This window comes from Amblyraja radiata, chromosome 38, assembly GCF_010909765.2.
Source record: "Amblyraja radiata isolate CabotCenter1 chromosome 38, sAmbRad1.1.pri, whole genome shotgun sequence".
Lineage (NCBI taxonomy): Eukaryota > Metazoa > Chordata > Chondrichthyes > Rajiformes > Rajidae > Amblyraja > Amblyraja radiata.
The window spans coordinates 6,403,790-6,425,137 of record NC_045993.1 but is presented as its reverse complement, the minus strand read 5'-3'; the positions used below and the strand labels follow the sequence as shown (position 1 = coordinate 6,425,137).

Genomic DNA, 21,348 nt, shown 5'->3' with positions numbered 1-21,348 from the left:
GTCATGGGTCTTTATGAGAAATAACCTCACCCACAACTTGATTATTAAACTTCAGTGTAACCTTTTGGTGTAGTGGAAAAAGCAGTTAGTTAATCACAGCATTGATCTCTCATATGGAAACCATGTCTAATAATGGAATGCATCTCACATATAAAATCCTCGATTTATTAGATAAATAAAACACACTCAGGCATTGAATTGCAAAGTGTGTCATGAGACATCATATAAAGCAAAGGCATTTATCTGCTTTTAAAATGATGGCATTTCAAAGAATGTGCGATGTGTGAGGTATTATATTCAGTTTTACTAATTTGACATACAAAAATCCTCCATTAACATACCTCCTCCTTTTATTAGATCAGTTTATCAGACCATAGATCCTCCTTTTATTAGATCAGTTCCTGCAGTGGTGGTCCTCTGTGGTCCTCTGTGGTGTGGGATGTTTGCTGTTGATCCTCACCACATATTGTTCTGCCAGGGTACACTGCCTCGCTCGGAGTTGTAGTAAGCACAGAGATGGTCCCTCTGCTCCTTTGTTGCTGGTGTTTCCTTGCAATGTGCCTAGTGCCACCATCGGTGAAGCCTGTCTTGCAGCTCTCCATGAACCTGGTGTGACGTCTCCTGTCTGTTTGTCCACCGTGTCACCCTCCACCATGGCTGCTGCTGCTGCTGCACCCCTAGTGCGGATCAGGTTGTGGAGGACGTATGCCGCGTAGACAATGGTCAGCACATTCCCGGGCTCCTGCTCCATTGTAGTCTGCAAGAATCTGAATCTGCTGGCAATGATACCAAAAGCATTTTCCACGACCCTCCTAGCCCTGGACAGCCTGTAATTAAAGATCCTTCGCTCCCTTGACATCTGCCTATGAGGGTATGGCTTCATCATCCATGGCCTGAGTGCGAAGGCATCATCACCAACCAATGCGTAGGGGATGTCAGAGTTGTCTTCTCCCGGCAGAGGTACTGGATATTATAAGTGCCTTATAGAAACTTACAACATTCTTAAGGGGTTGGACAGGCTAGATGCAGGAAGATTGTTCCCAATGTTGGGGAAGTCCAGAACAAGGGGTCACAGTTTAAGGATAAAGGAGAAATCCTTTAGGACCGAGATGAGAAAAACATTTTTCACACAGAGTGGTGAATCTCTGGAATTCTCTGCCACAGAAGGTAGTTGAGGCCAGTTCATTGGCTATATTTAAGAGGGAGTTAGATGTGGCCCTTGTGGTTAAAGGGATCAGGGGGTATGGAGAGAAGGCAGCTACAGGATACTGAGTTGGATGATCAGCCATGATCATATTGAATGGCGGTGCAGGCTCGAAGGGCCGAATGGCCTACTCCTGCACCTATTTTCTATGTTTCTATCAGGAAGGCCTGCTCTCCCTTCTTCCAGTGCTTGCCCAAGGGAGGTCTCTCTCCAGATCCCTCCATCTGCGGCACTGCCAGGTGTGCCTACATCCACAAACAGGAAGTTGCAGTTTGCATCGACCACAGCTAACAGCACGATGGAATGGAACCTCTTGTATTTAAAGTACACAGAACCTCCCCTGGGTGGACAGCGGATGGCCACATGCTTCCCGTCAACTGCCCCACATGTGTGCTGGATGTTCCATCTGGTTTGAAAGCCGTGCGCCACTCTCCTCCACCCGTCAGGTGTACTAGGGCAGTCAATCATTTCTTCATATGCATTGTTGATGGCGTCACAGGTCTCTCGGACGAGCTTGCTGATGGTGTTGTGAGCCACAAGGAAGTTGTACGAGAGGCTCTTGTAGGAATCCCCTGATGCAAGGTAACGGAGGGTGACGGCTAGGCGCAGGCCTGGTTCCAGTTCCTTCCGCATGAAGGTGTCCGTTTTCTGCAGAAGAGGACCGACTCGTGTCTTTAGCTCCTGAAACAGGTCAGGGGGGATCCTGGTGAAATTTCTAAAGGCAGCCTCATCTTCCCGCTGCAGATCCGTCACCATGATCTCATACTGGCCCAAAGTGGGTCTCATCCGGAACAAAGTCTGAAGAAGGGTTTCGGCCCGAAACATCGCCTATTTCCTTCGCTCCATAGATGCTGCTGCACCCGCTGAGTTTCCCCAGCAATTTTGTGTACCTCATCCGGAACAAAGACCTCTTCCTGGGTTTCTTGATAGCCTTCCTTGTTGAACTCAGCTGATCTGTAAGCATGAGGGCGCTGCTAACAGAAGTCTCTCTTGCTGTTGCAGCAATGCAGTCTGTATCTCTTCCATGATGATCATGGAATAGCAGCCAGCAACCCCCATTTATACGAGTAAAAATTACATCACGAGCGACCTCCGCGCGATCCCCGCTTCCGGTTTTGTCGCGCCAGACGCACGCAATCGCATGCAAGTGGGACAGGCCCTTAACCTCAGATCCTTGGCTATGGAAGAAAAATCTAATACATGCTTGTATTTAAATACTGTAATACTTTAAAAAGAGTATAAAGGAGGAACTCAAACTAGTATTCCTTCCACAAACCTTTCTCCCACTGCCTGGTTCAAGATGCTCCTTAAAACTTCCCTCTTTCTTTCCAATGATACGGCTGAGAGTGAAGTGCTGCTTAGACTCACCCGTGAAACTTCTTGGGAGATTTTGTTATGCTAAAACTATTTAAGTACATGCAGACGTTGCTGACACAAGATTTGGCAGATGTCAGATATTTTTGCGCTCTGATGAAAGGTCTCCTGCCTGAAAGGTTCTCTTCGCACAGATGCTGTCCGACTTGCTGAGTCTTTCCGGCATTTTATATTGTTGCAGAAAAGGGACTGGCGTCCAGAGAGGAGGAGGAGGAATGCACTAATAATTCTGCTCCGTTCTGCAAGTTAAGGCTTTCTGCTACATCGGGGGGGGGGGGGGGTTGTTGATCTCAGAGTGCGTGCGAGAGGGTAATTGGTTTCCAGTCGCCTTCGGAGACCCTAAGAGACGTCACCCATTCCTTCATTCCAGAGATTGAAATCTCTGCCTGTCCCGCTGAGTTACTCCAGCTTTTTGTGTCTATCTTCGGTTTAAACCAGCATCTGCAGTTCCTTCTTACACATTTCGTCTTTAGCCAAAGGCAGCACTGAGTGTTTTTGTAAGCACTCAGGCCTAATTTGACAGGTAGAAAGGTAAAAACAACTAAGGTGCTTTCCAAGGTACACAAAATTGCTGGGGAAACTCAGCGGGTGCAGCAGTATCTATGGAGCGAAGGAAATAGGCGACGTTTCGGGCCGAAACCCTTCTTCAAGGTGCTTTCCACATTGTTGGGAGTTCATGAATTTCATAACTAAAATCAATGAACTGAATGGAATTTGCCTCAATTGCCACCAACACCTTTTGTTCATTTCAATCACCCTATTTCAACCAATTTACCTATAACTCTTACATTGGTTCTGTACTTGAGTCAGTCATACACCAAAGCACCAAAACAGGCCCTACTGCCCAACTCATTCATGCTGAGCTACATACCCCATCTAAACTAGTCCCATTTGCCTGTGTTTGGCCTGTATCCTCCTAAACCATTCCCATCCATGTCCTTGTTTAAACCCTGCAACTTCTGATGAAACTGAAATAAGTTTCTATCGCTACCGATGCCCCAGGCCCATTGAGGATTGCCAGTATTTTCTGATTTTATTTCATATTTCCAGCATTTTTGATCAGTAAGGGTGTATGGGATTATGGGGCAGGGGCAATTAATTGAATGGGGTTGAGAGGGGTAGATCAGCCATGATTGACTGGCGGAGTAGATTTGATGGGCCGAATGGCCTAATCCTGCAGCTTTTGCCTTTGTAACAATTTTCAGAAGCTTGAATGATGTAAAAAAAACAAATGAAGGAAATGACACAGATTTGGATTCATGTTAAAAGAAATACATTTATTGGAAACTGAAATATAAAATTTGTTAACAGGAATATCCCGACAGAATTAACCAGCACTGTTTGGGGATTAAACCCCTACCACAACAAGATACATATTTTAGAAACCTGTCCCGTTAATGGACTAGGCTGACCCAATGTACTGAGGGTCAAGGAAAGAGAGTTCGCGTCGCGGCCCTGTTTCCACCAATCTTTCCACCATCACACACAAGATGCGCAAGACAGACACTATTGTATGCAGATGCCGAGAAGCGTGTTCAGCTCTGGCTGGACAACTTCTAATCTTGTGTGTGGACTCAATAAGAAGACAACTCAATGTACTTAAGACCTGCATTATATGGTCACCTGTGGGTCCAAATACAAACTTTGTATTTTGCACTTGACCAAGATAGATTTTAATCACATTATCCTTAGTCCAGAGCACAAAACTGCAGAAGACGAGGGTGAAGAATGTGATGCTTGCTGTGGTGGAGACAAGTATTTGCTAGAGATATCTCTCCTTACTTACAGTACATTACACTCAGGCTCTCCCCAAGAACCTGTGGACAGAAGGGTTCAGAAAGACATAAAATCCTGCTAGGGACCTCTGCCACCAGTGACTTTAGATTCAGATTCAGATTCAAACTTTATTGTCATTGTGCAGTGTACAGTACAGAGACAACGAAATGCAGTAAATCTGAGGGTGACGGAAGCCTCCATACCTCACCTCCCACCCTCATCGCCACTAATCCCTAACTACACACCCATTCCCCGATGATCTGTGTCTACCTTCTAACAGTAAATTTCAGTTCTGACTACCAGGGTGTAAGAAGTTCTAGATGTTGGGGGAGGGTGGACAACTAGCGAGCCCAGCTAGAAACTTTAGTTTAGATTAGAGATCCAGCATGGAAACAGGCCCTTCAGCCCACCGAGTCCACGTCGATAAGCACATTAACATTATCCAACACACACTAGGGACAATTTACACATACACCAAGCCAATTAACCTAAAACCTATGGAGCATGGGAGGAAACCGAAGATCTCAGAGAAAGCCCACGTGGTCACGGGGAGAACGTACAAACTCCATACAGACAGCACCCATAGTCGGGATCGAACCCGGGTCTCCGGCGCTGCAAGGCAGCAACTCTACCACTGTGCCGCCCTTGAGGAGAGTGGGCAGAATATTTTGTGCAATGTTATATATTGAAACCAGATCGAACCAGAGTATCTGTCGCTGTAAGGCAGCAACTCTACTGCTGCGCCATCTTGGAGTGTATGATGGGGGTTGGATTTGGACCGGTGGCGACGATGGGTTTAGGTCTGGAAATGGGTTACGGTGGAGCTATGATAGGAATGGGATTTGCTCGGGAGGTGAAATGGTTGGTGTTGGAGCCAGCTGAAGGGACTCTGTCTTTTATGCAGGAGTTTGTTTCCACTCAAATCGCCACATCCAGCCCTGTCCACAATACAATTGGAACTCAGAAACACACCAACTGTTAAATCTGACAGAAGACAAGAGTATCAAAGTGATCAGTAAAGCAGATTCTCTGTAAGTGTGAGCACATTAATCCCACTTTACTTTACCCACTGCATGCAATATGATTACAATTCCCCGTTCATTTTAGTTTCCATTATAGTCTTTAGTCATATCTCAAAAAAATCTGGATTACTAATCCACATCAATATTGGTTGACATATACAAATTCACCAAACAAGCCTATGCATCAGCATGGGCCTATAATATATCACTACATTTACTTTCTTTATTCTATAAAGGGGCCACCTAGCTTTCACATGCTCTCTTAGGAAGTTAGACATTTTAAAACCATTTTAAGAGTGTGTCAACATCCTGCACACTTAGCAAAGCCATGGGTGGCCCCAACACATTATCACAGTAATGTACTTTATATGTATAGTTATATATATTTATATCTTTATATAAACAAGTAAATATGATTTTAACGATGAGCTGATATACGGCTGCAATGAGAAGGTAGAGCTTCTGAAGAGGGGGTTGGGGGGGGGGGAATCCCTCACCTTCACCCCAATATTATTTCATTTAACTCCCATCTCTCTTCTATTCCAGTGCCAATTTGCGGATCATTTTGTCACAAGCACAATCATATCCTCAGGTTTGCTCCACTCAGCATTGTTCCTCCCCAGAGTACAGCGAAACCATGTGTCCCGGTTGCTCCTCAGTCTGGAATATGGCTGAAGGTCACATGCCAGGGTCACAACGGTCTCAGGCTCAACACTTCAGCACCTTCTCCAATACCATGATCCCAGTTTATCCCGCCTACATCTCCACTCAATGCCCTCAACCCATTCTGCCTTCACTGACACTACCACCAAACCCCACCCCACCCATGAGTAGCCTGGACCTCCAAAGACATCACTGGTCTGCTGATGAGTGATATCCAGCTAGCAACATCAGGGCCATCTAACTATAGATTTGGGGGAGAGGTAAGGTGGGAGATCGTCACTGTAATCCCACCTTGTCACACCTCTGGCAATGAAACTTTCACATGGCCGGCCAATTAACACTTTACATTCCAACAGGAGAGAGAGCGTGTTGGTCTGTTCAGACTGTGGATGACTTGTCCACCTAGATATGTCCTCTCCCCAAGTCCATTTAAACATTATCTTTGAAATTTTAAAAACTATTATGTATTCTAGTAGCACAGTTAACCACCGTCTACAGAAAGACATTTTCTTCAACTCGCCTTTCCTTTAGTATTAGTTATCAAATACTCATTTAGCAAGTTTCACCCCTTTCCCAATTTACTCCATAACTTCATATTCATGATTATGTTCATCTTCGATCTTACAAAAACTATTCCATTCCCTCTCACTGCGCTGAATGACTAACACCTCTCATCAAATGCCTTAAATTTTCTGGCCTCTGAACTAAACCAACCTGAATTACCATGTTATTTTTTTGTTTTTAAATTAATAAGACTTTTATTTTAAACCATGGCAATGTAATAGAGATCTTTAAAAGCTATGTGCTCTTCCACCCTGTCTCCCACTGCCTGGAGTAATCCTGAGGCCAGGTCAGTGCAATCCACTGACTTTCTCGTGCTGATGATGGACACAAAATGCTGGAGTAACTCAGCGGATCAGGCAGCATCTGTGGAGAGGAGGAACAGGCGACATTTCGGGTTGAGACTCTTCTTCAGTCTGAAGAAGGGTCTCGACCCAACACGTCTCCTGTTCCTTTTCTCCAGAGATGTTGCCTGACCCGCTGAGGTACTCCCAGCATTTTGAGTGTATCTTCGGTGTGAACCAGCATCGGAGTTTCTTCCTACACCTCTGACCTTTTTGCTGTTGCCACAGTACTCCACAGTGACAAACTAACATGGAAGCACTGTAAAAATCCCTTGTGAATTAGTAATCCCACCCCAGCCCTGTAAATTCACGGTGGTCTGCCAGACTTCTTGTGCATGGCTACTCTTGCATTTAATCCAGCGGGCTGTTTGACTGTCAGTGGCATCCCAGCCAAAGTCCAGCCCCGACGTGCAATTATTGGCCCGGGGGGTTACCATGATCAGAATATCAGCTGGCCACCAACGAGAAGAGGCCAAATTCATCTGCCAACGCTATAACTTGCATTTTAAACCTGATTTTTCTTTTGCCACCCGAATACTTCTGTTTTCTTTCACTCATGGCTCACGCTCTCGTTGTCAGCCGAATGCAAAGCAGTACACAAGCTTAATGGGGGAAAAAAAGATTCGTCCCATCTCCAGTGATTTGAATTACAATTCCTTACAATTACATCATGCCATCAATAATATAATACTTATAACATTTGAACAAAGATACATGTGAAGCACTTACTTATTTCATAATTTCATAAATTCACACCTTGCTTAGATTCCTAAAGCAAGAAATGGTTGCAGAAAAAAAAAATTAACTGAACCAGGTTTATCTAACTGTGGCCTTATGCCAAACTTTCTTATCAAATCTTATTGTTTGGTACACGAAGGAGGGAAAAGATTCCTCTTTTCTCTAATAATAATAATTCAACAGTAATATGATTACAGCATGCATATTTTCCTGTTACGACCTACCCCATTTCCCCATTCGTCGCAGTTTGGCTCAGCAACCCCACAGTTATGGATGAGGCCATCTTAAGATTTTTTATTTTGCAAGTTGGGTGGTAAAATGTTATTTCTGTTTAATGCAGAGGTCTTGATCCCTTCAGTTACTAATGCCCCCTCATTATTGTGCCTACTGTCATTTTCCTGCAAGTGGTCCCACATGGCCAGTTAGTAAATGCACCGAATATAGGCAGAAGATGCTGGATCAGCGGATCAGGCAGCATCTCTGTTGAAAAGGAATAGAAACATAGAACATAGGTGCAGGAGTAGGCCATTCGGCCCTTCGAGCCTGCACCGCCATTCAATATGATCATGGCTGATCATCCAACTCAGTATCCCGTACCTGCCTTCTCTCCATACCCCCTGATCCCTTTAGCCACAAGGGCCACATCTAACTCCATCTTAAATATAGCCAATGAACTGGCCTCAACTACCTTCTGTGGCAGAGAGTTCCAGAGATTCACCACTCTCTGTGTGAAAATAGGTGACACTTCCGGTCGAGACAGTCTGATGAAGGGTCTCGACCCGAAACGTCACCTATTCCTTTTCTCCAGAGGTGCCGCCTGACCCACTGAGTTACTCCAGCCTTTTGTGCCTACCTATCTTTGATGTAAACCAGCATCTGCAGTTCCTTCTTACATTCATTGCACTGGTGCCAGGTTCAATATTTGCAATGCAACTTATTCAACCTTGCATCGCTCCACAACCTTCCGAAACCAAAAGCAACAGGACATTGCGTGCCTGAATGGGTGGTTCTTAACCATCAAACAACTTCTAATATATTAAAATAAAATAGTACACAGAAGTTTACTAGAAAACAGTAAAATGGAATGAATTCGGACAAAAGAATCGGGTGTTATTGGCAACAAGCCAGCTTCCCAAAATAAAAGCCACTTACACACACTCGCCACCTCTCCAAAACTCACAATTAACACCAATTTGTGTGACATCTGACAGAATGGGTTGCAGAAACAAACAATGCATTATTTTGTTTTAATCCCTCTTTGACTTTGGCCCATGATTGTGTCTTGAAGGTTAATTCCTGGACACCAGGCTAATCCCACTGAGGAAGATGCCTCTCCATGAATCTTCAGATAGAATGACCCACTGATTCTATCCCTGGAAGACCTTGAATAGCCTCGGCAAACGCTAACTTCCAACGTGATATTAACAAAATCATATGACCTGATATTTAATCAATTTTAAATTACATCTGCACCATGTTTGAGGAGGACTAGCCGTGAATGAATAAAGGGGGTGGAACTATTGTTCAGCAGAAGAAAGCCATAACATTGCATTCAACTAATGCACAAGGCAGTTGTTATTTTGGCCCATCCATCAAATCATTGATTCGCAAACATTCTCTCTCTTAACTATCCAAAGTGTACAATCAAAGATATTTTGGCCCTTTCTCCCCTCTCAAAAAAAATTAACTCAAAGTTAAAGGAATGCTCTCTTGGCTTTGGTAGGTGATTGGGGCAAAATTCACAACATCCTAGACTTAAGGTAGACACAAAGGGCTGGAGTAACTCAGTGGGTCAGGCAGCATCTCTGGAGGAAAAGGACGGGACATGTTACGGATGGGAACCCTTCTTGAAACGTCACCCATCCTTTTTCTCCAGAGATGCTGCCTGACCCACTGAGTTACTCCAGCACGTTGTCTTTTAAAAAAATGTAAACCGGCATCTGCAGTTCCTTGTTCCTACAACTACCCTCAGTCATTGGGTTGCTCAAATAGGGTGAAACCCCCCCCAATTCAGTCAGGGTGTTTCCTTTCGATGATTACCCACTGACCCTTTTGTCACCTTTTAAAGAGAGTGGAGCCAACACTCCCCTCGCCCCAACATCTACATTCACACACAACAGTGACCAGATGGGTTAGAATACAGAAAGTGGATATCTCTGCTGGACTTTGAGAGTAAAAAGGAAGAAAATGGGAATATTAGCGCCTGGCACTAGTTGATGCATTTAAAGTATCTCATAGTTTTTTTTTTTAAAAATCAGTTCCGGAGATGGCCTGGGTGGATGTGACCTGTTGAAATCAATGTTGTCATCTGGCTAACACCTCAGTAACGTTCCTGGCAAATCATAACCAACACTATCTTTCCCTTTTTAAAAACAGCTCTACTGACCCGAGACAAACACAAAATAAATATTTTAAAAAAGGAAATAGGCAACGTTTCGGGTCGAAACCCTTGGGTTTCGACCCGAAACGTTGCCTATTTCCTTCGCTCCATAGATGCTGCCTCACCCGCTGAGTTTCTCCAGCATTTTTGTCTACCTTCGATTTTCCAGCATCTGCAGTTCCTTCTTAAAACATATATATTTAAAAAAACGTGACCTCTCAGCCTGGTCATATTGACAATTGTGCATCGCGATGCCCTCTTTCTACTCTCTGGCATTTATTCCCCCCCCCTCCCCCCCCCCCTCTCCATTTACTTTCTCACTGAGCTACAACCTCACTAGGGTAAGTTATGTCCATATATGTGATACGGTCACAGTTAGTTTGCACCTGCAAGTATTGTTGGCCAACGATCACAGGTTATTAAAAAAAACAAAAAAATAAAACCCTGGTCAAGTTCCAACACGAGCTGTGTCGGGAGGTTCAGTAACTGGGGACTGCAATTAGTGATCTCGGTGAAGAAAGTGGGCTGAGACTGTCAACAGCTCCTCAGTTCCACAGAGTCAACTCACAGAGCCACCTCTCGCTGTGCCGTAGTGTGGGGGGGGGTTTATAAAACCAGTCAACGTGCAGGTGTTTATAACCCGTTGACGTCACACTTACGGCACCCGCACAGACCCCCTCCCCCCCCCCCCTTCGTCCCTACCCACAGCTGCAATTAGCACTACCTGATGCTGTGTAGGCGTTTCCCCTTTCCTGCAACGACTGCATTTAAGACGGGAGAGAAATGCAGCCCAAGCGAGTCGACAAGAATCACCTCAGCGTAACGAGGTCACAATTAATTCCTGACGACCCATCAAGTTATCAAAATCAGTTCTCCTTAAATTTAAAAGGTTTCAGTAACAATTAAACTGAACCGGTTTTATCCATTAAATTATGTCTTTCATCAAAAAACTGTATTTGCCAAAATCGTTGTCCTCCGGGGTGATCAGCATGTCCTTCTTGGCTTTGGCCAGTTTCATTTTCAGGATCTCCTGGCGTTCCAGCCACTCGCTCAGCTCTGCCTGGCTGTGGGCGAAGCGGCAGCTATCACCATCGGTACAGCTCTTCTTCTTGTGTCTGGGAAAGGGGGAGAGTGGGCGTCATTCAAACAGCACCTATCCCACCCCCACCCCCCCCCCCCCTCCTTCACCAGTCTACATCCTTCCAACCTACACCCGAGACATGCCCTTCAACAACTTTCAGTCTCCTGACACGCTGAGCTACTCCAACACTAGTTTAGTTTGGAGATACCGTGCGGGAAACAGGCCATTCGGCCCACCGCGTCCGTGCCGTCCAGCGACTAACACTGTCCTGCATACACCGGGGAGATTTTTACATTTTATATACCAAGCCAATTAACCTACAAACTTGTCTGAAGTCTGAAACATAGAAAATAGGTGCAGGAGTAGGCCATTCGGCCCTTCGAGCCTGCACCGCCATTCAATATGATCTTGGCTGATCATCCAACTCAGTATCCTGTACCTGCCTTCTCTCCATACCCCCTGATCCCTTTAGCCACAAGGGCCACATCTAACTCCCTCTTAAATATAGCCAATGAATTGGCCTCAACTACCTTCTGTGGCAGAGAATTCCACAGATTCACCACTCTCTGTGTGAAAAATGTTTTCCTCATCTCGGTCCTAAAAGATTTCCCCCTTATCCTTAAACTGTGACCCCTTGTTCTGGACTTCCCCAACATCGGGAACAATCTTCCTGCATCTAGCCTGTCCAACCCCTTAAGAATTTTGTAAGTTTCTATAAGATCCCCCCTCAATCTTCCAAATTCTACCGAGTCTATCCAGTCTTTCCTCATATTAAAGTCCTGACATCCCAGGAATCAGTCTGGTGAACCTTCTCTGTACTCCCTCTATGGCAAGAATGTCTTTCCTCAGATTAGGAGACCAAAACTGTACGCAATACTCCAGGTGTGGTCTCACCAAGACCCTGTACAACTGAAGAAGGGTTTCGGCCCGAAATGTTGCCTATTTCCTTCGCTCCATAGATGCTGCTGCACCCGCTGAGTTTCTCCAGCACTTTTGTCTACCTTTGATTTTCCAGCATCTGCAGTTCCTTCTTAAAAACCTACAAACTTGTATGTCTTTGGAGTGTTGGAGTAAACCCAAGATCTCGGAGAAAAGCCACGCGGGTCACGGGGAGAAGGTACAAACTCTGTCCAGTCAAGCACCCGTGGGTCAGGATCGAACCCGGGTCTCTGACAGTGTAAGGCAGCTTCTCGACCGCCACACCACCCTGCCGCCCATGTGCTATGTATACTGGTATAGCTGGTATACTGTGTATAGCTGGTATACTGTGTATAGCTGGTATACTGTGTATAGCTGGTATACTGTGTATAGCTGGTACACTGTGGCAGCTCTTGCTTCGTCAACACCATCCCCAGTGTCTCACCTCTCACACAGCTTGAACTCTCCCATGGGGAAGCGGTGTTGCCAGCAGTTCTGATCCTCCTCAGAGTTGAACACCTTATCCTTGTGCTTCTCCGACGTGATGTGTCTCTCCCATTGCTTCTCGCTGTTGCTGTTTTTCCCACATAGCCAGCAGTGGTAGCCGATCTGTTAAAATGTGAAACGCAGAAGGTTAAAGGGGAACCACCAAACAAATTCCTGCGGCAGCATTGCTTCAGCGGCAATAGTTACCATCAATGGGCTTCATGGTATTGTTCCCCATACAGAGATTCATTGCTGGGAGGACAGGGAACTGGAGAGGAGGAGGGAGACGACGGCAGACACTGGACAAAGGGCCCAGTAAGAAGAAGCTGGGGTCTTATCAAGGTGGGCTGCGGGAGGTAGCCCCGGGGAACAAGGGGCTGAAGAGGGCCGTGCAAGGAGAGGGACGACTAGAATGGAGGCGATGGCTGCAACGGGCCTTTAACACCAGGTACCGCTGGGACTGTAAAATGGCGCTAAAATGGCACAACTTGCGTATGGACTCAGTGATCAGTTCCCTACATTCTGTACTAACTGGGGGATTGTACCCCATGTATAGTGATAGTCTTGCTGAGCTGTATGCAAAGGAAGTATTTCAATGTAGCTTGGCAAACGTGACAATAAACAGGCCCTTCGGCCCAACGCATCTATGCCGACCATGATGTCTATTTTAGCTAGTCCCATTTGCTTGTCTTTGGCCCATATAACGCCAAACCTTTCCGATCCATGTACTGGGCCAAAAGTAGAAGCAAAGAACTGCAGACGCTGGTTACAAAAAATGACAAAGTGCTGTAGTGACTCAGCGGATCAAACAGCATCTCTGGAGAGCATGGATGGATAAAGTTTTGGTTGGGACCCTTCTTCTAGCAGTCTGAAGAAAGGTCCTGACCCAAAACGTCACCTATCCATGTTGTCCAGGGATGCTGCCGGACCCTCTGAGTTACTCCAGCACTTTCTGTCTGTGTTTTTGTAATGTTGTAATTGTACCTGCCTCTACCAGCTCCTCGGGCTGTTTGTTCATCTCTACAACACCCTGTGTGTGTGTGTGTGCAAAACTGCCCCTTCACATCATTCCCCTCTCACTTCAAAAACCCATGCCCTCTAGTCTTCTCTGCAGCCTACCCTCTATCTCTTCGGAATCTGTTGAGTTCCCCTTTTCCTCTGTTCATAAGTTCTAGGAGCAGAATTGGGCCATTCAGCCCATCATGTTTACTCCGCCATTCAATCATGGCCGATCTATCTTTTCCTCTCAACCCCATTCTCCTGCCTTCTCCCCATAACGCCTGACAACCGTGCTCTGGTTCACTTTCAGTGATAAGAGACTGAATTGCTCCTTTGGCTTGTTCCATGGTAGGCTGGAGCATGGGGGAAAGGGGAGGATCCAGAACATGTGTTTCTGTTCCATTCAGTTTTGTAGTCTTTTTGCACAGTCCGCGAGCATTGCCACTTTTCATTTCACTGCACATCTCGTATGTGTATGTGACGAATAAACTTGACTTTGACTTGACAGGATTGTAGGATGGATGGAGTCCAGTGAGAGAGAGGGGGGGGGGGGCGGGCTGTGGTTTTTACTCCACTGCCAATTATGAGTTTGGAACAGTGGGAGACTTTTACTTTTTCTTGCGTGCCTCCTTCAGGAAGCTGAGCAGGTCGACTGGGTTCGAAGTCTGCAGAGGAACAAACTGGTTTTCTAGAAGAGCCGGTCTGGCGGCTCGACGATTTGGAGCCCGAAGGAGAAGACAAGAGGATGAAACGCGAAGGGAGCGAGCAAGAGGCAGACACCAGGTAAGGCAGTGGCAGAGTGAGGGAGAACTAGCCCAGGAGGGAAGGAGGAAACGATGGACCAGACTCAGTGAGGAGGGAAAATAACCCACCCCGAAGAAGAAACCACGAACGAGAGGACACTCTGCATAAACAGATGCTGATCGGGAGGTTTCCTGGTCAGCGAACACTGATGCAATTATTAAGAAAGCACATCAGCGCCTCTACTTGGGACGACAGATGGCACAATGGGCTAAGTGTTCGGCTGGCAACCGGAAGGTAGCCGGTTCGAATCCCGCTTGGAGTGCATACTGTCGTTGTGTCCTAGGGCAAGACACTTCACCCACCTTTGCCTGTGTGTGAATGTGTGTGAGTGATTGGTGGTGGTCGGAGGGGCCGTAGGCGCAGAATGGCAGCCACGCTTCCGTCAGTCTGCCCCAGGGAAGCTGTGGCTACAGAAGTAGCTTACCACCACCGAGTGTGACTGAGGAGTGAATGAATAATGCGATGTAAAGCGCCTTGAGTATTAGAAAGGCGCTATATAAATCCCATCCATTATTATTATTATTATTACTTCCTGAGAAGATTACGGAGAGTCGGTTTGTCAAGGAGGACTCTCTCTAACTTCTACAGGTGCACAGCAGAGAGCATGCTGACCAGTTGCATCATGGCTTGGTTCGGCAACTTGAGCGCCCTGGAGCGGAAAAGACTACAAAAAGTGGTAAACACTGCCCAGTCCATCATCGGCTCTGACCTCCCTACCATCGAGGGGATCTATCGCAGTCGCTGCCTCAAAAAGGCTGGCAGCATCATCAAGGACCCACACCATCCTGGCCACACACTCATCTCCCCGCTACCTTCAGGTAGAAGGTACAGGAGCCTGAAGACTGCAACATCCAGGTTCAGGAATAGCTACTTCCCCACAGCCATCAGGCTATTAAACTTGGCTCGGACAAAACTCTGAACATTAATAGCCCATTATCTGTTTATTTGCACTTTATCAGTTTATTTATTCGTGTGTGTATATATTTATATTATGGTATATGGACACCACTGATCTGTTCTGTAGTCATGCCTACTATGTTCTGTTGTGCTGAAGCAAAGCAAGAATTTAATTGTCCTATCAGGGACACATGACAATAAACTCTCTTGAATTTTGAGTCTCATACATACCCCCACATCAGCGTAATCAGTGGGCATGTGGATCTGCTTCTCAGTTGGCCGAGTGGAAAGATCGGTCGCCCCTCCAGTCATCATTGGCTTCTGACTCTTCAACCACATGTCATACACCTGCTGCATGTCGTGCACTGCATGAAAGGCGGCAAATGAAAAAACTTGAGATGCAGGGGAAACCTTGTGGTGTACAATCCAGTCAAACCTGCTATACACGAGTACTCTTATATATGAGCTCAACCATCTTCTGCTCGGTTTATCAGAAACATGGGTTTAAGGTGAGAGATGGGAGAGTCCAAGTGGATCTTGAGGGCAAGTTTTTTTTTTAAATCACAAAAAGCGTTTGATAGCTGCAATGGGGCGATGGGGGGGGCGGGGATCAGATCGCTGGGTGATTTAAGAGGGCTAGTCAGATTCAGATTCAATTTTAATTGTCATTGTCAGTGTACAGTACAGAGACAACGAAATGCACCAACATCTAGTGCTTCTCTTTGAATGCAGCCAGCAAGTGTGGACTCACAGGGGGATAACTGGGATAACAGTTTGAAAATGAAAGTTACTCACTTTTGGTCTCCTTCATGTAGGTCCAGGCGTCGCGCTCCTCCAGACTGTGGGCGAAGGAGCAGTTCCCAATGTACAGGCACTTCTTCCCGTTGGCCACGTGTGAACATAACTGGAAAGTAAGCGGATGGACATATTGGAGGATTAACGCCACAGGAAAGGCCAAGCAAACCCTGCCTTGTGGATAACAAAGTGGGATAACATAGAGCTGGTCGGTACGGACTCGGTGGGCGCTGTATTCCGCGCTGTATCTCTAAAGGGCCTGTCCCTCTTTTCTCCGATTTTTTATCCGGCGACTGCCGGCATCATTGACTGACGTATCAGGTCACCGAACAATGTGCGGCGTGATTACATATGACGCGCGTTGTTTTTTCAAGTGTCGCGACATTTTTTTTGTCACCGCTGGATTTTGAAATGTTCAAAATCTTTCGGCGACCCTGATACAACGCCGGCAGTCGCTGAAATCGCAAAGTGGGACAGGCCCTTCAAACTAAAAACATCAATGGCTGCGAAGTAAAGTCATGAAAGCTGTGAAGGGACAGCCAGCTGCCTCCCCGTACTCACATCGTACTGCTGAGGGATGTTCCTGCAAGACGGCAGCGGACGGATGGAAACCCACTTCTTCCGCTCGCTGGACATCACCAGCATCACCCGCCGCTCTTTCGTCCACCTGCGCAAAAAAGAGGAGGATTACTCTTTAGGAAGGAAGTGAAAGCTTCGGAAGGGGTTTACGAAGAGGTTTGGTGGAATGGCTCAGTGGTGACGGATTACAGTCAACCACACAGACTGTAGTACACTTTGTGTACTAGTCATGTCTCTACTATTTATTTTATTCCCCTTACATATTTTTCCTCTACATGCTCAATTTTTGTAAGGTGTCCTTGAGACTCTTGAAAGGCGCCCATAAATAAAATTTATTATTATTATTATTAAATAAACTTAATACACTGATTAAATTTTGGAAAACTTCATTTATCATTATTAGGTAGAATAAATGCAATAAAAATGATCTTCTTACCACAATTACTATACCTATTTCAGTCTATACCGGTATATATAGGTAATATATACCAAAATATATATTTTTTAAATTAGACTCTAATATTACTAATTTTATTTGGGACTATAGATCACATAGAATTACAAAAAAACACTTATGTAAACCAAAAGAGGTCGGGGGACTTTCACTTATGTATTTTATGTATTATTATTGGGCAGTGCATATTAAGAATATAATTTATTGGCTGGATAGTTCTACCCAACAGACAGAATGGATAAAAATGGAGAAAGAGGATTGTCATCCTTGTAATATAGGAACGATCCTCTTCTCGCCGAAAAAACTGAATAACACAATATATAAGAAGAACCCAATTATATATGGTACAATAAGAATTTGGAAACAAATAAAATTATCTTTAAAATTAAGAAATTTATCACTGTTAATGCCAATAGCGAATAACCCTTTATTTAAACCATCTCTTATTGATAAAACATATAACCAATGGGAAAGTCTTGGAATTAGAAGGATCGGGGATATGTACAAAATGGGAAACCTACTATCATTCCAACAATTACAATTAAAATTTAAACTGAAAAACAACCAATATTTTAAATATCTTCAGATTTGCGATTTCATGGAAAAATATATACAAGGATATCAAGAAATAACTCCTGAATTATTGGAAGAAGCAATGAATATTGAAGCTGACTCACAAAAATTAATATCATATTTATATAATAGTATTCTAAATATAGACCTACCATCGACAGAGGTACTTAGAGAAGAGTGGGAACGGGAACTAATGATAAAAATTACGAAGGTTACATGGGAAAAGTACTTGATATATATTCACAAATGTTCGATTAATGTAAGACATAATCTAATTCAATTTAAAATTTTACATAGATTATATTATTCAAAAACAAGATTGAACAAATTTTATCCAAATATATCCCCCATTTGTGATAAATGTCTATCCCAAAACGCAACTATAACACACTCCTTAGTTTCCTGCATAAAACTTTATAGATTTTGGAGTGATATTTTTGAAATATTTACAAAATTATTTAAGATAAGAATGGAACCTAATACTGAAATGATTATATTTGGAGTAATGGAAGATGGGAATAAATTGAACACATCTCAAAATTTATTTTTTAACTATGGTTTAATAATAGCAAAAAAATTAATACTTAAATTTTGGAAAAATACATCAATACCAACGCTTAAAATGTGGATTTCAAGTATGTTGGACACCGCACATCTTGAGGAAATGCGATTCCTCCTAATGGATAAATCAGACCAATTCATAACGAGTTGGTCTCCATTTGTCGTCTTTTTGGAATCATATTGTGCAACACAATTGTAAAAGCTAACTGTTTCAGGGCTGGACGAGGGTTGGTCAAGATTATAAACAATGATCTCCTTACCTTTAAAAAAAATTTTTTTATGTCTTATTCTCTTTTTTCTATTTTCTTTTTCTCAACTTTACTATCTAATTTATTTTTCTTATTCTAATCTTTCTTTAATATAACAAAAAAAATAAGAAGCAGTACATAAAATGGATTTTGAAAATATATATTAGGCACTTTGGTGCCATATGATTGTACTTACTTCTAATAAAATAAAATATTAAAAAAAAACACAGACTGCTGGAGTAACTCAGCTGGTCAGGCAGCACCTTAGGAGAACATAGATCAGTGACGTTTCGGGTCGGGACTCTTCTTCAGACTGACTCAGTTAGAACAGTGGTTCCCAACCTTTTTTAGCTCATGGCCCCCTTGGGATCTTTTAATTTTTCTGTGGCCCCCCCCCCGACATTATTAGCGGAAAAAAAGTACTTCAATATTATAATACCTTCCATAGAAATATCAGTGTCTATTAATTGCACATATATTCTCTTTTATTCTATTCCACAAACATCAAAAATATTTTGTGGGTTCAATAAAACAACCATTTATAATCATACATTAAAAATATATGTCAACTACATAGATTTAAATTTATTAGAACTGAAATTTAGGAGGCAACAGGGTGGTAGTTCTGTGGCCCCCTTCATTGAGCAGGTGGCCCCCTAAATCCCCAAAATTCTCTGTGCCCCCCCTGAAATTTGCCATGAATTTGGCCCCAGGTTGAGAATCACTGAGTTATTCCAGTTGATCGGTGACCCATATTCAATCTCTTCCATCTTTTTCCCCCCTTCCTACCATCAATCTGAAGAAGGGTCCCAACCCAAAACGTTGCCTACCCACATCCTCCTGAGATGCTGCATGACCTGCTGAGCGTCTGCAGTGCCCGTCTCTCTGCATGCGCAGGTCATAAAACTGATCACAACAATGATGTGTCAGGAGGAGCTCTGATCACTGTGGAGTGTTTGTGGAGATCGGAGCATGAGCTGTTAATTAATGAGTGTACCTGCTGCAATAGAGAGCTGAATAGACTGCAAACTTAACACCCAGGCTCCACTGTGAAAAGCAAGGCTACTTGGCCAAGGAACTAGAGGGTGGCTGGTGTCAGAATCCTAGCACATTAACACTTCCAACAGAGGGGTGGACAAGCCAGGCTGCAAGACGCCAGTCGGATAAGTGAAAGGGAATAAGAGGAACATGGTGGGAGAACAATTGCCAACATAACATCTTAATATCAGAGAACCAGCCAGAGATTCCCACTCTGACCGCACCAGTATTTGCCATAACTATCTATCCCCCAACTTCTCCCATCTTGTGCATCATTTAGTAGCTGTGCCTCACATTCTGGGCCTAACCCCCCCTATTCTTTGAAAAATATCGAAGTGAAAGGAAGTGAACTGACCCATGGCGTATTTTGGCATTGCAGTACTTGAGGCTCTTGTCTGGCTCAACCACCTGCCCATTCCTCCAGCACTGGCCGCAGACAAACTTCATCTTCATGCCCAGCGAGTTTGCTTTTCCAGCTTTAGATGATACCTCAAGCAAGCAAAACACAGAACCATCAGTCAAGTCAAGTCACATTTATTTATATAGCACATTTAAAAAACAACTCTCGTTGGCCAGAGTGCTTTACATTTGTTATAAGAATAGTATAAACAAACAAACTACATACATATATACATATAGCCCTCGCTCAGTGGACGTCAGGAAAGGCTTGGGAGTATAGATAAGATTTTAGTCTAGACTTAAAGGAGTCGATGGAGGGGGCAGTTCTGATGGGAAGGGGGATGCTGCTGTTCCACAGTCTAGGAGCTGCAACCGCAAAGGCACGGTCGCCCCTAAGCTTATGCCTAGACCGCGGGATATTCAGCAGCCCCAAGTCGGCCGATCTGAGGGACCTGGAGGTGGAGTGGTGGGTGAGAAGACTTTTAATGTAGGAGGGGGCAAGCCCATTGAGGGCTTTGTAGACATAGAGGGGGGTCTTGAAATGTATACGGAACCGCACAGGGAGCCAGTGGAGAGAGGCCAGGATCGGGGTGATATGGTCCGCACTCAAAATACAGCCCGTCGAGGGTCAGCAGATAGCCATCTCAAAGCCATAAAGGACAACCAAGACCCTGTTTTCATTTCAATGAAGTGAAGAGGCAACAAAATGGCCTTTGACTTTGGGAGCTGGGCACTAGGCAGCTGATTTCCCCTTTGCTTCTGTAACGGCCTCAGTCTCCAGCCAACTATAATTTATCCGATGCCGAAAGTCCCATTTACAGCTTTATTATATCTACGTGACTCTACCGGCTGGTTTTCCTCATTCCCCAGAAACATGGAATCACCAGAAATCTGCCGTCCTGTCCTCATCTGCGATGTCTCATCCATTAAAGGGCACAAAGTGCTGGAGTATCTGAGCAGGTCAGGCAACATCTCTGGAGAACATGGATCGGTGACTTTTCGGCTCGAGACCCTTCTTCAGGCTGGTCACCTACCCGCCATGTTCTCCAGAGATGCTGGAAATGGATGCGACATGTAGAAACAAAGAACTGCAGGTGCTGGTTGATACCACAAAAGGACACAAAGTGCCGGAGGAACTCGGCAGAGTTCCTCCGGCACTTTGTGTCCTTTTGTGGTATCAACCAGCAGCTGCAGTTCTTTGTTTCTTTGCATCCATTCACCAGCCATGCTGTCCAACAGCGATCGGTCTGAAGAAGGGTCTCGACCTGAAACGTCGCCTATTCCTTCGCTCCATAGATGCTGCCTCACCCGCTGAGTTTCTCCAGCTTTTTTTGTCTACCTTCGGTTTTTCCAGCATCTGCAGCTCCTTCTTCAACACAACAGCGATTCCCAGATCAGCAATGACTCCATTTTAAAACAGTCATCCTCATTTTCAATCACTCCATGGACTCATA

At 44.6% G+C, this 21,348-nt stretch overlaps 1 protein-coding gene across 1 annotated transcript in view; it reads right to left on the bottom strand.

Moving 5' to 3' along the window:
- Positions 1-10,161: 10,161 nt before the first annotated feature.
- zc3h7b (zinc finger CCCH-type containing 7B) overlaps positions 10,162-21,348 on the bottom strand; it is a 47,702-nt gene continuing 36,515 nt past the window's right edge. Inside the window, exons 18-23 of the mRNA XM_033013064.1 lie at positions 19,851-19,984; positions 16,604-16,709; positions 16,043-16,151; positions 15,479-15,612; positions 12,507-12,670; positions 10,162-11,177 (exon numbers count right to left, since the gene is read on the bottom strand). Of these exons, the coding sequence (XP_032868955.1) occupies positions 10,988-11,177; positions 12,507-12,670; positions 15,479-15,612; positions 16,043-16,151; positions 16,604-16,709; positions 19,851-19,984 (837 nt within the window). The 3' untranslated portion in view covers positions 10,162-10,987. The remainder of the gene's footprint in view (positions 11,178-12,506; positions 12,671-15,478; positions 15,613-16,042; positions 16,152-16,603; positions 16,710-19,850; positions 19,985-21,348) is intronic.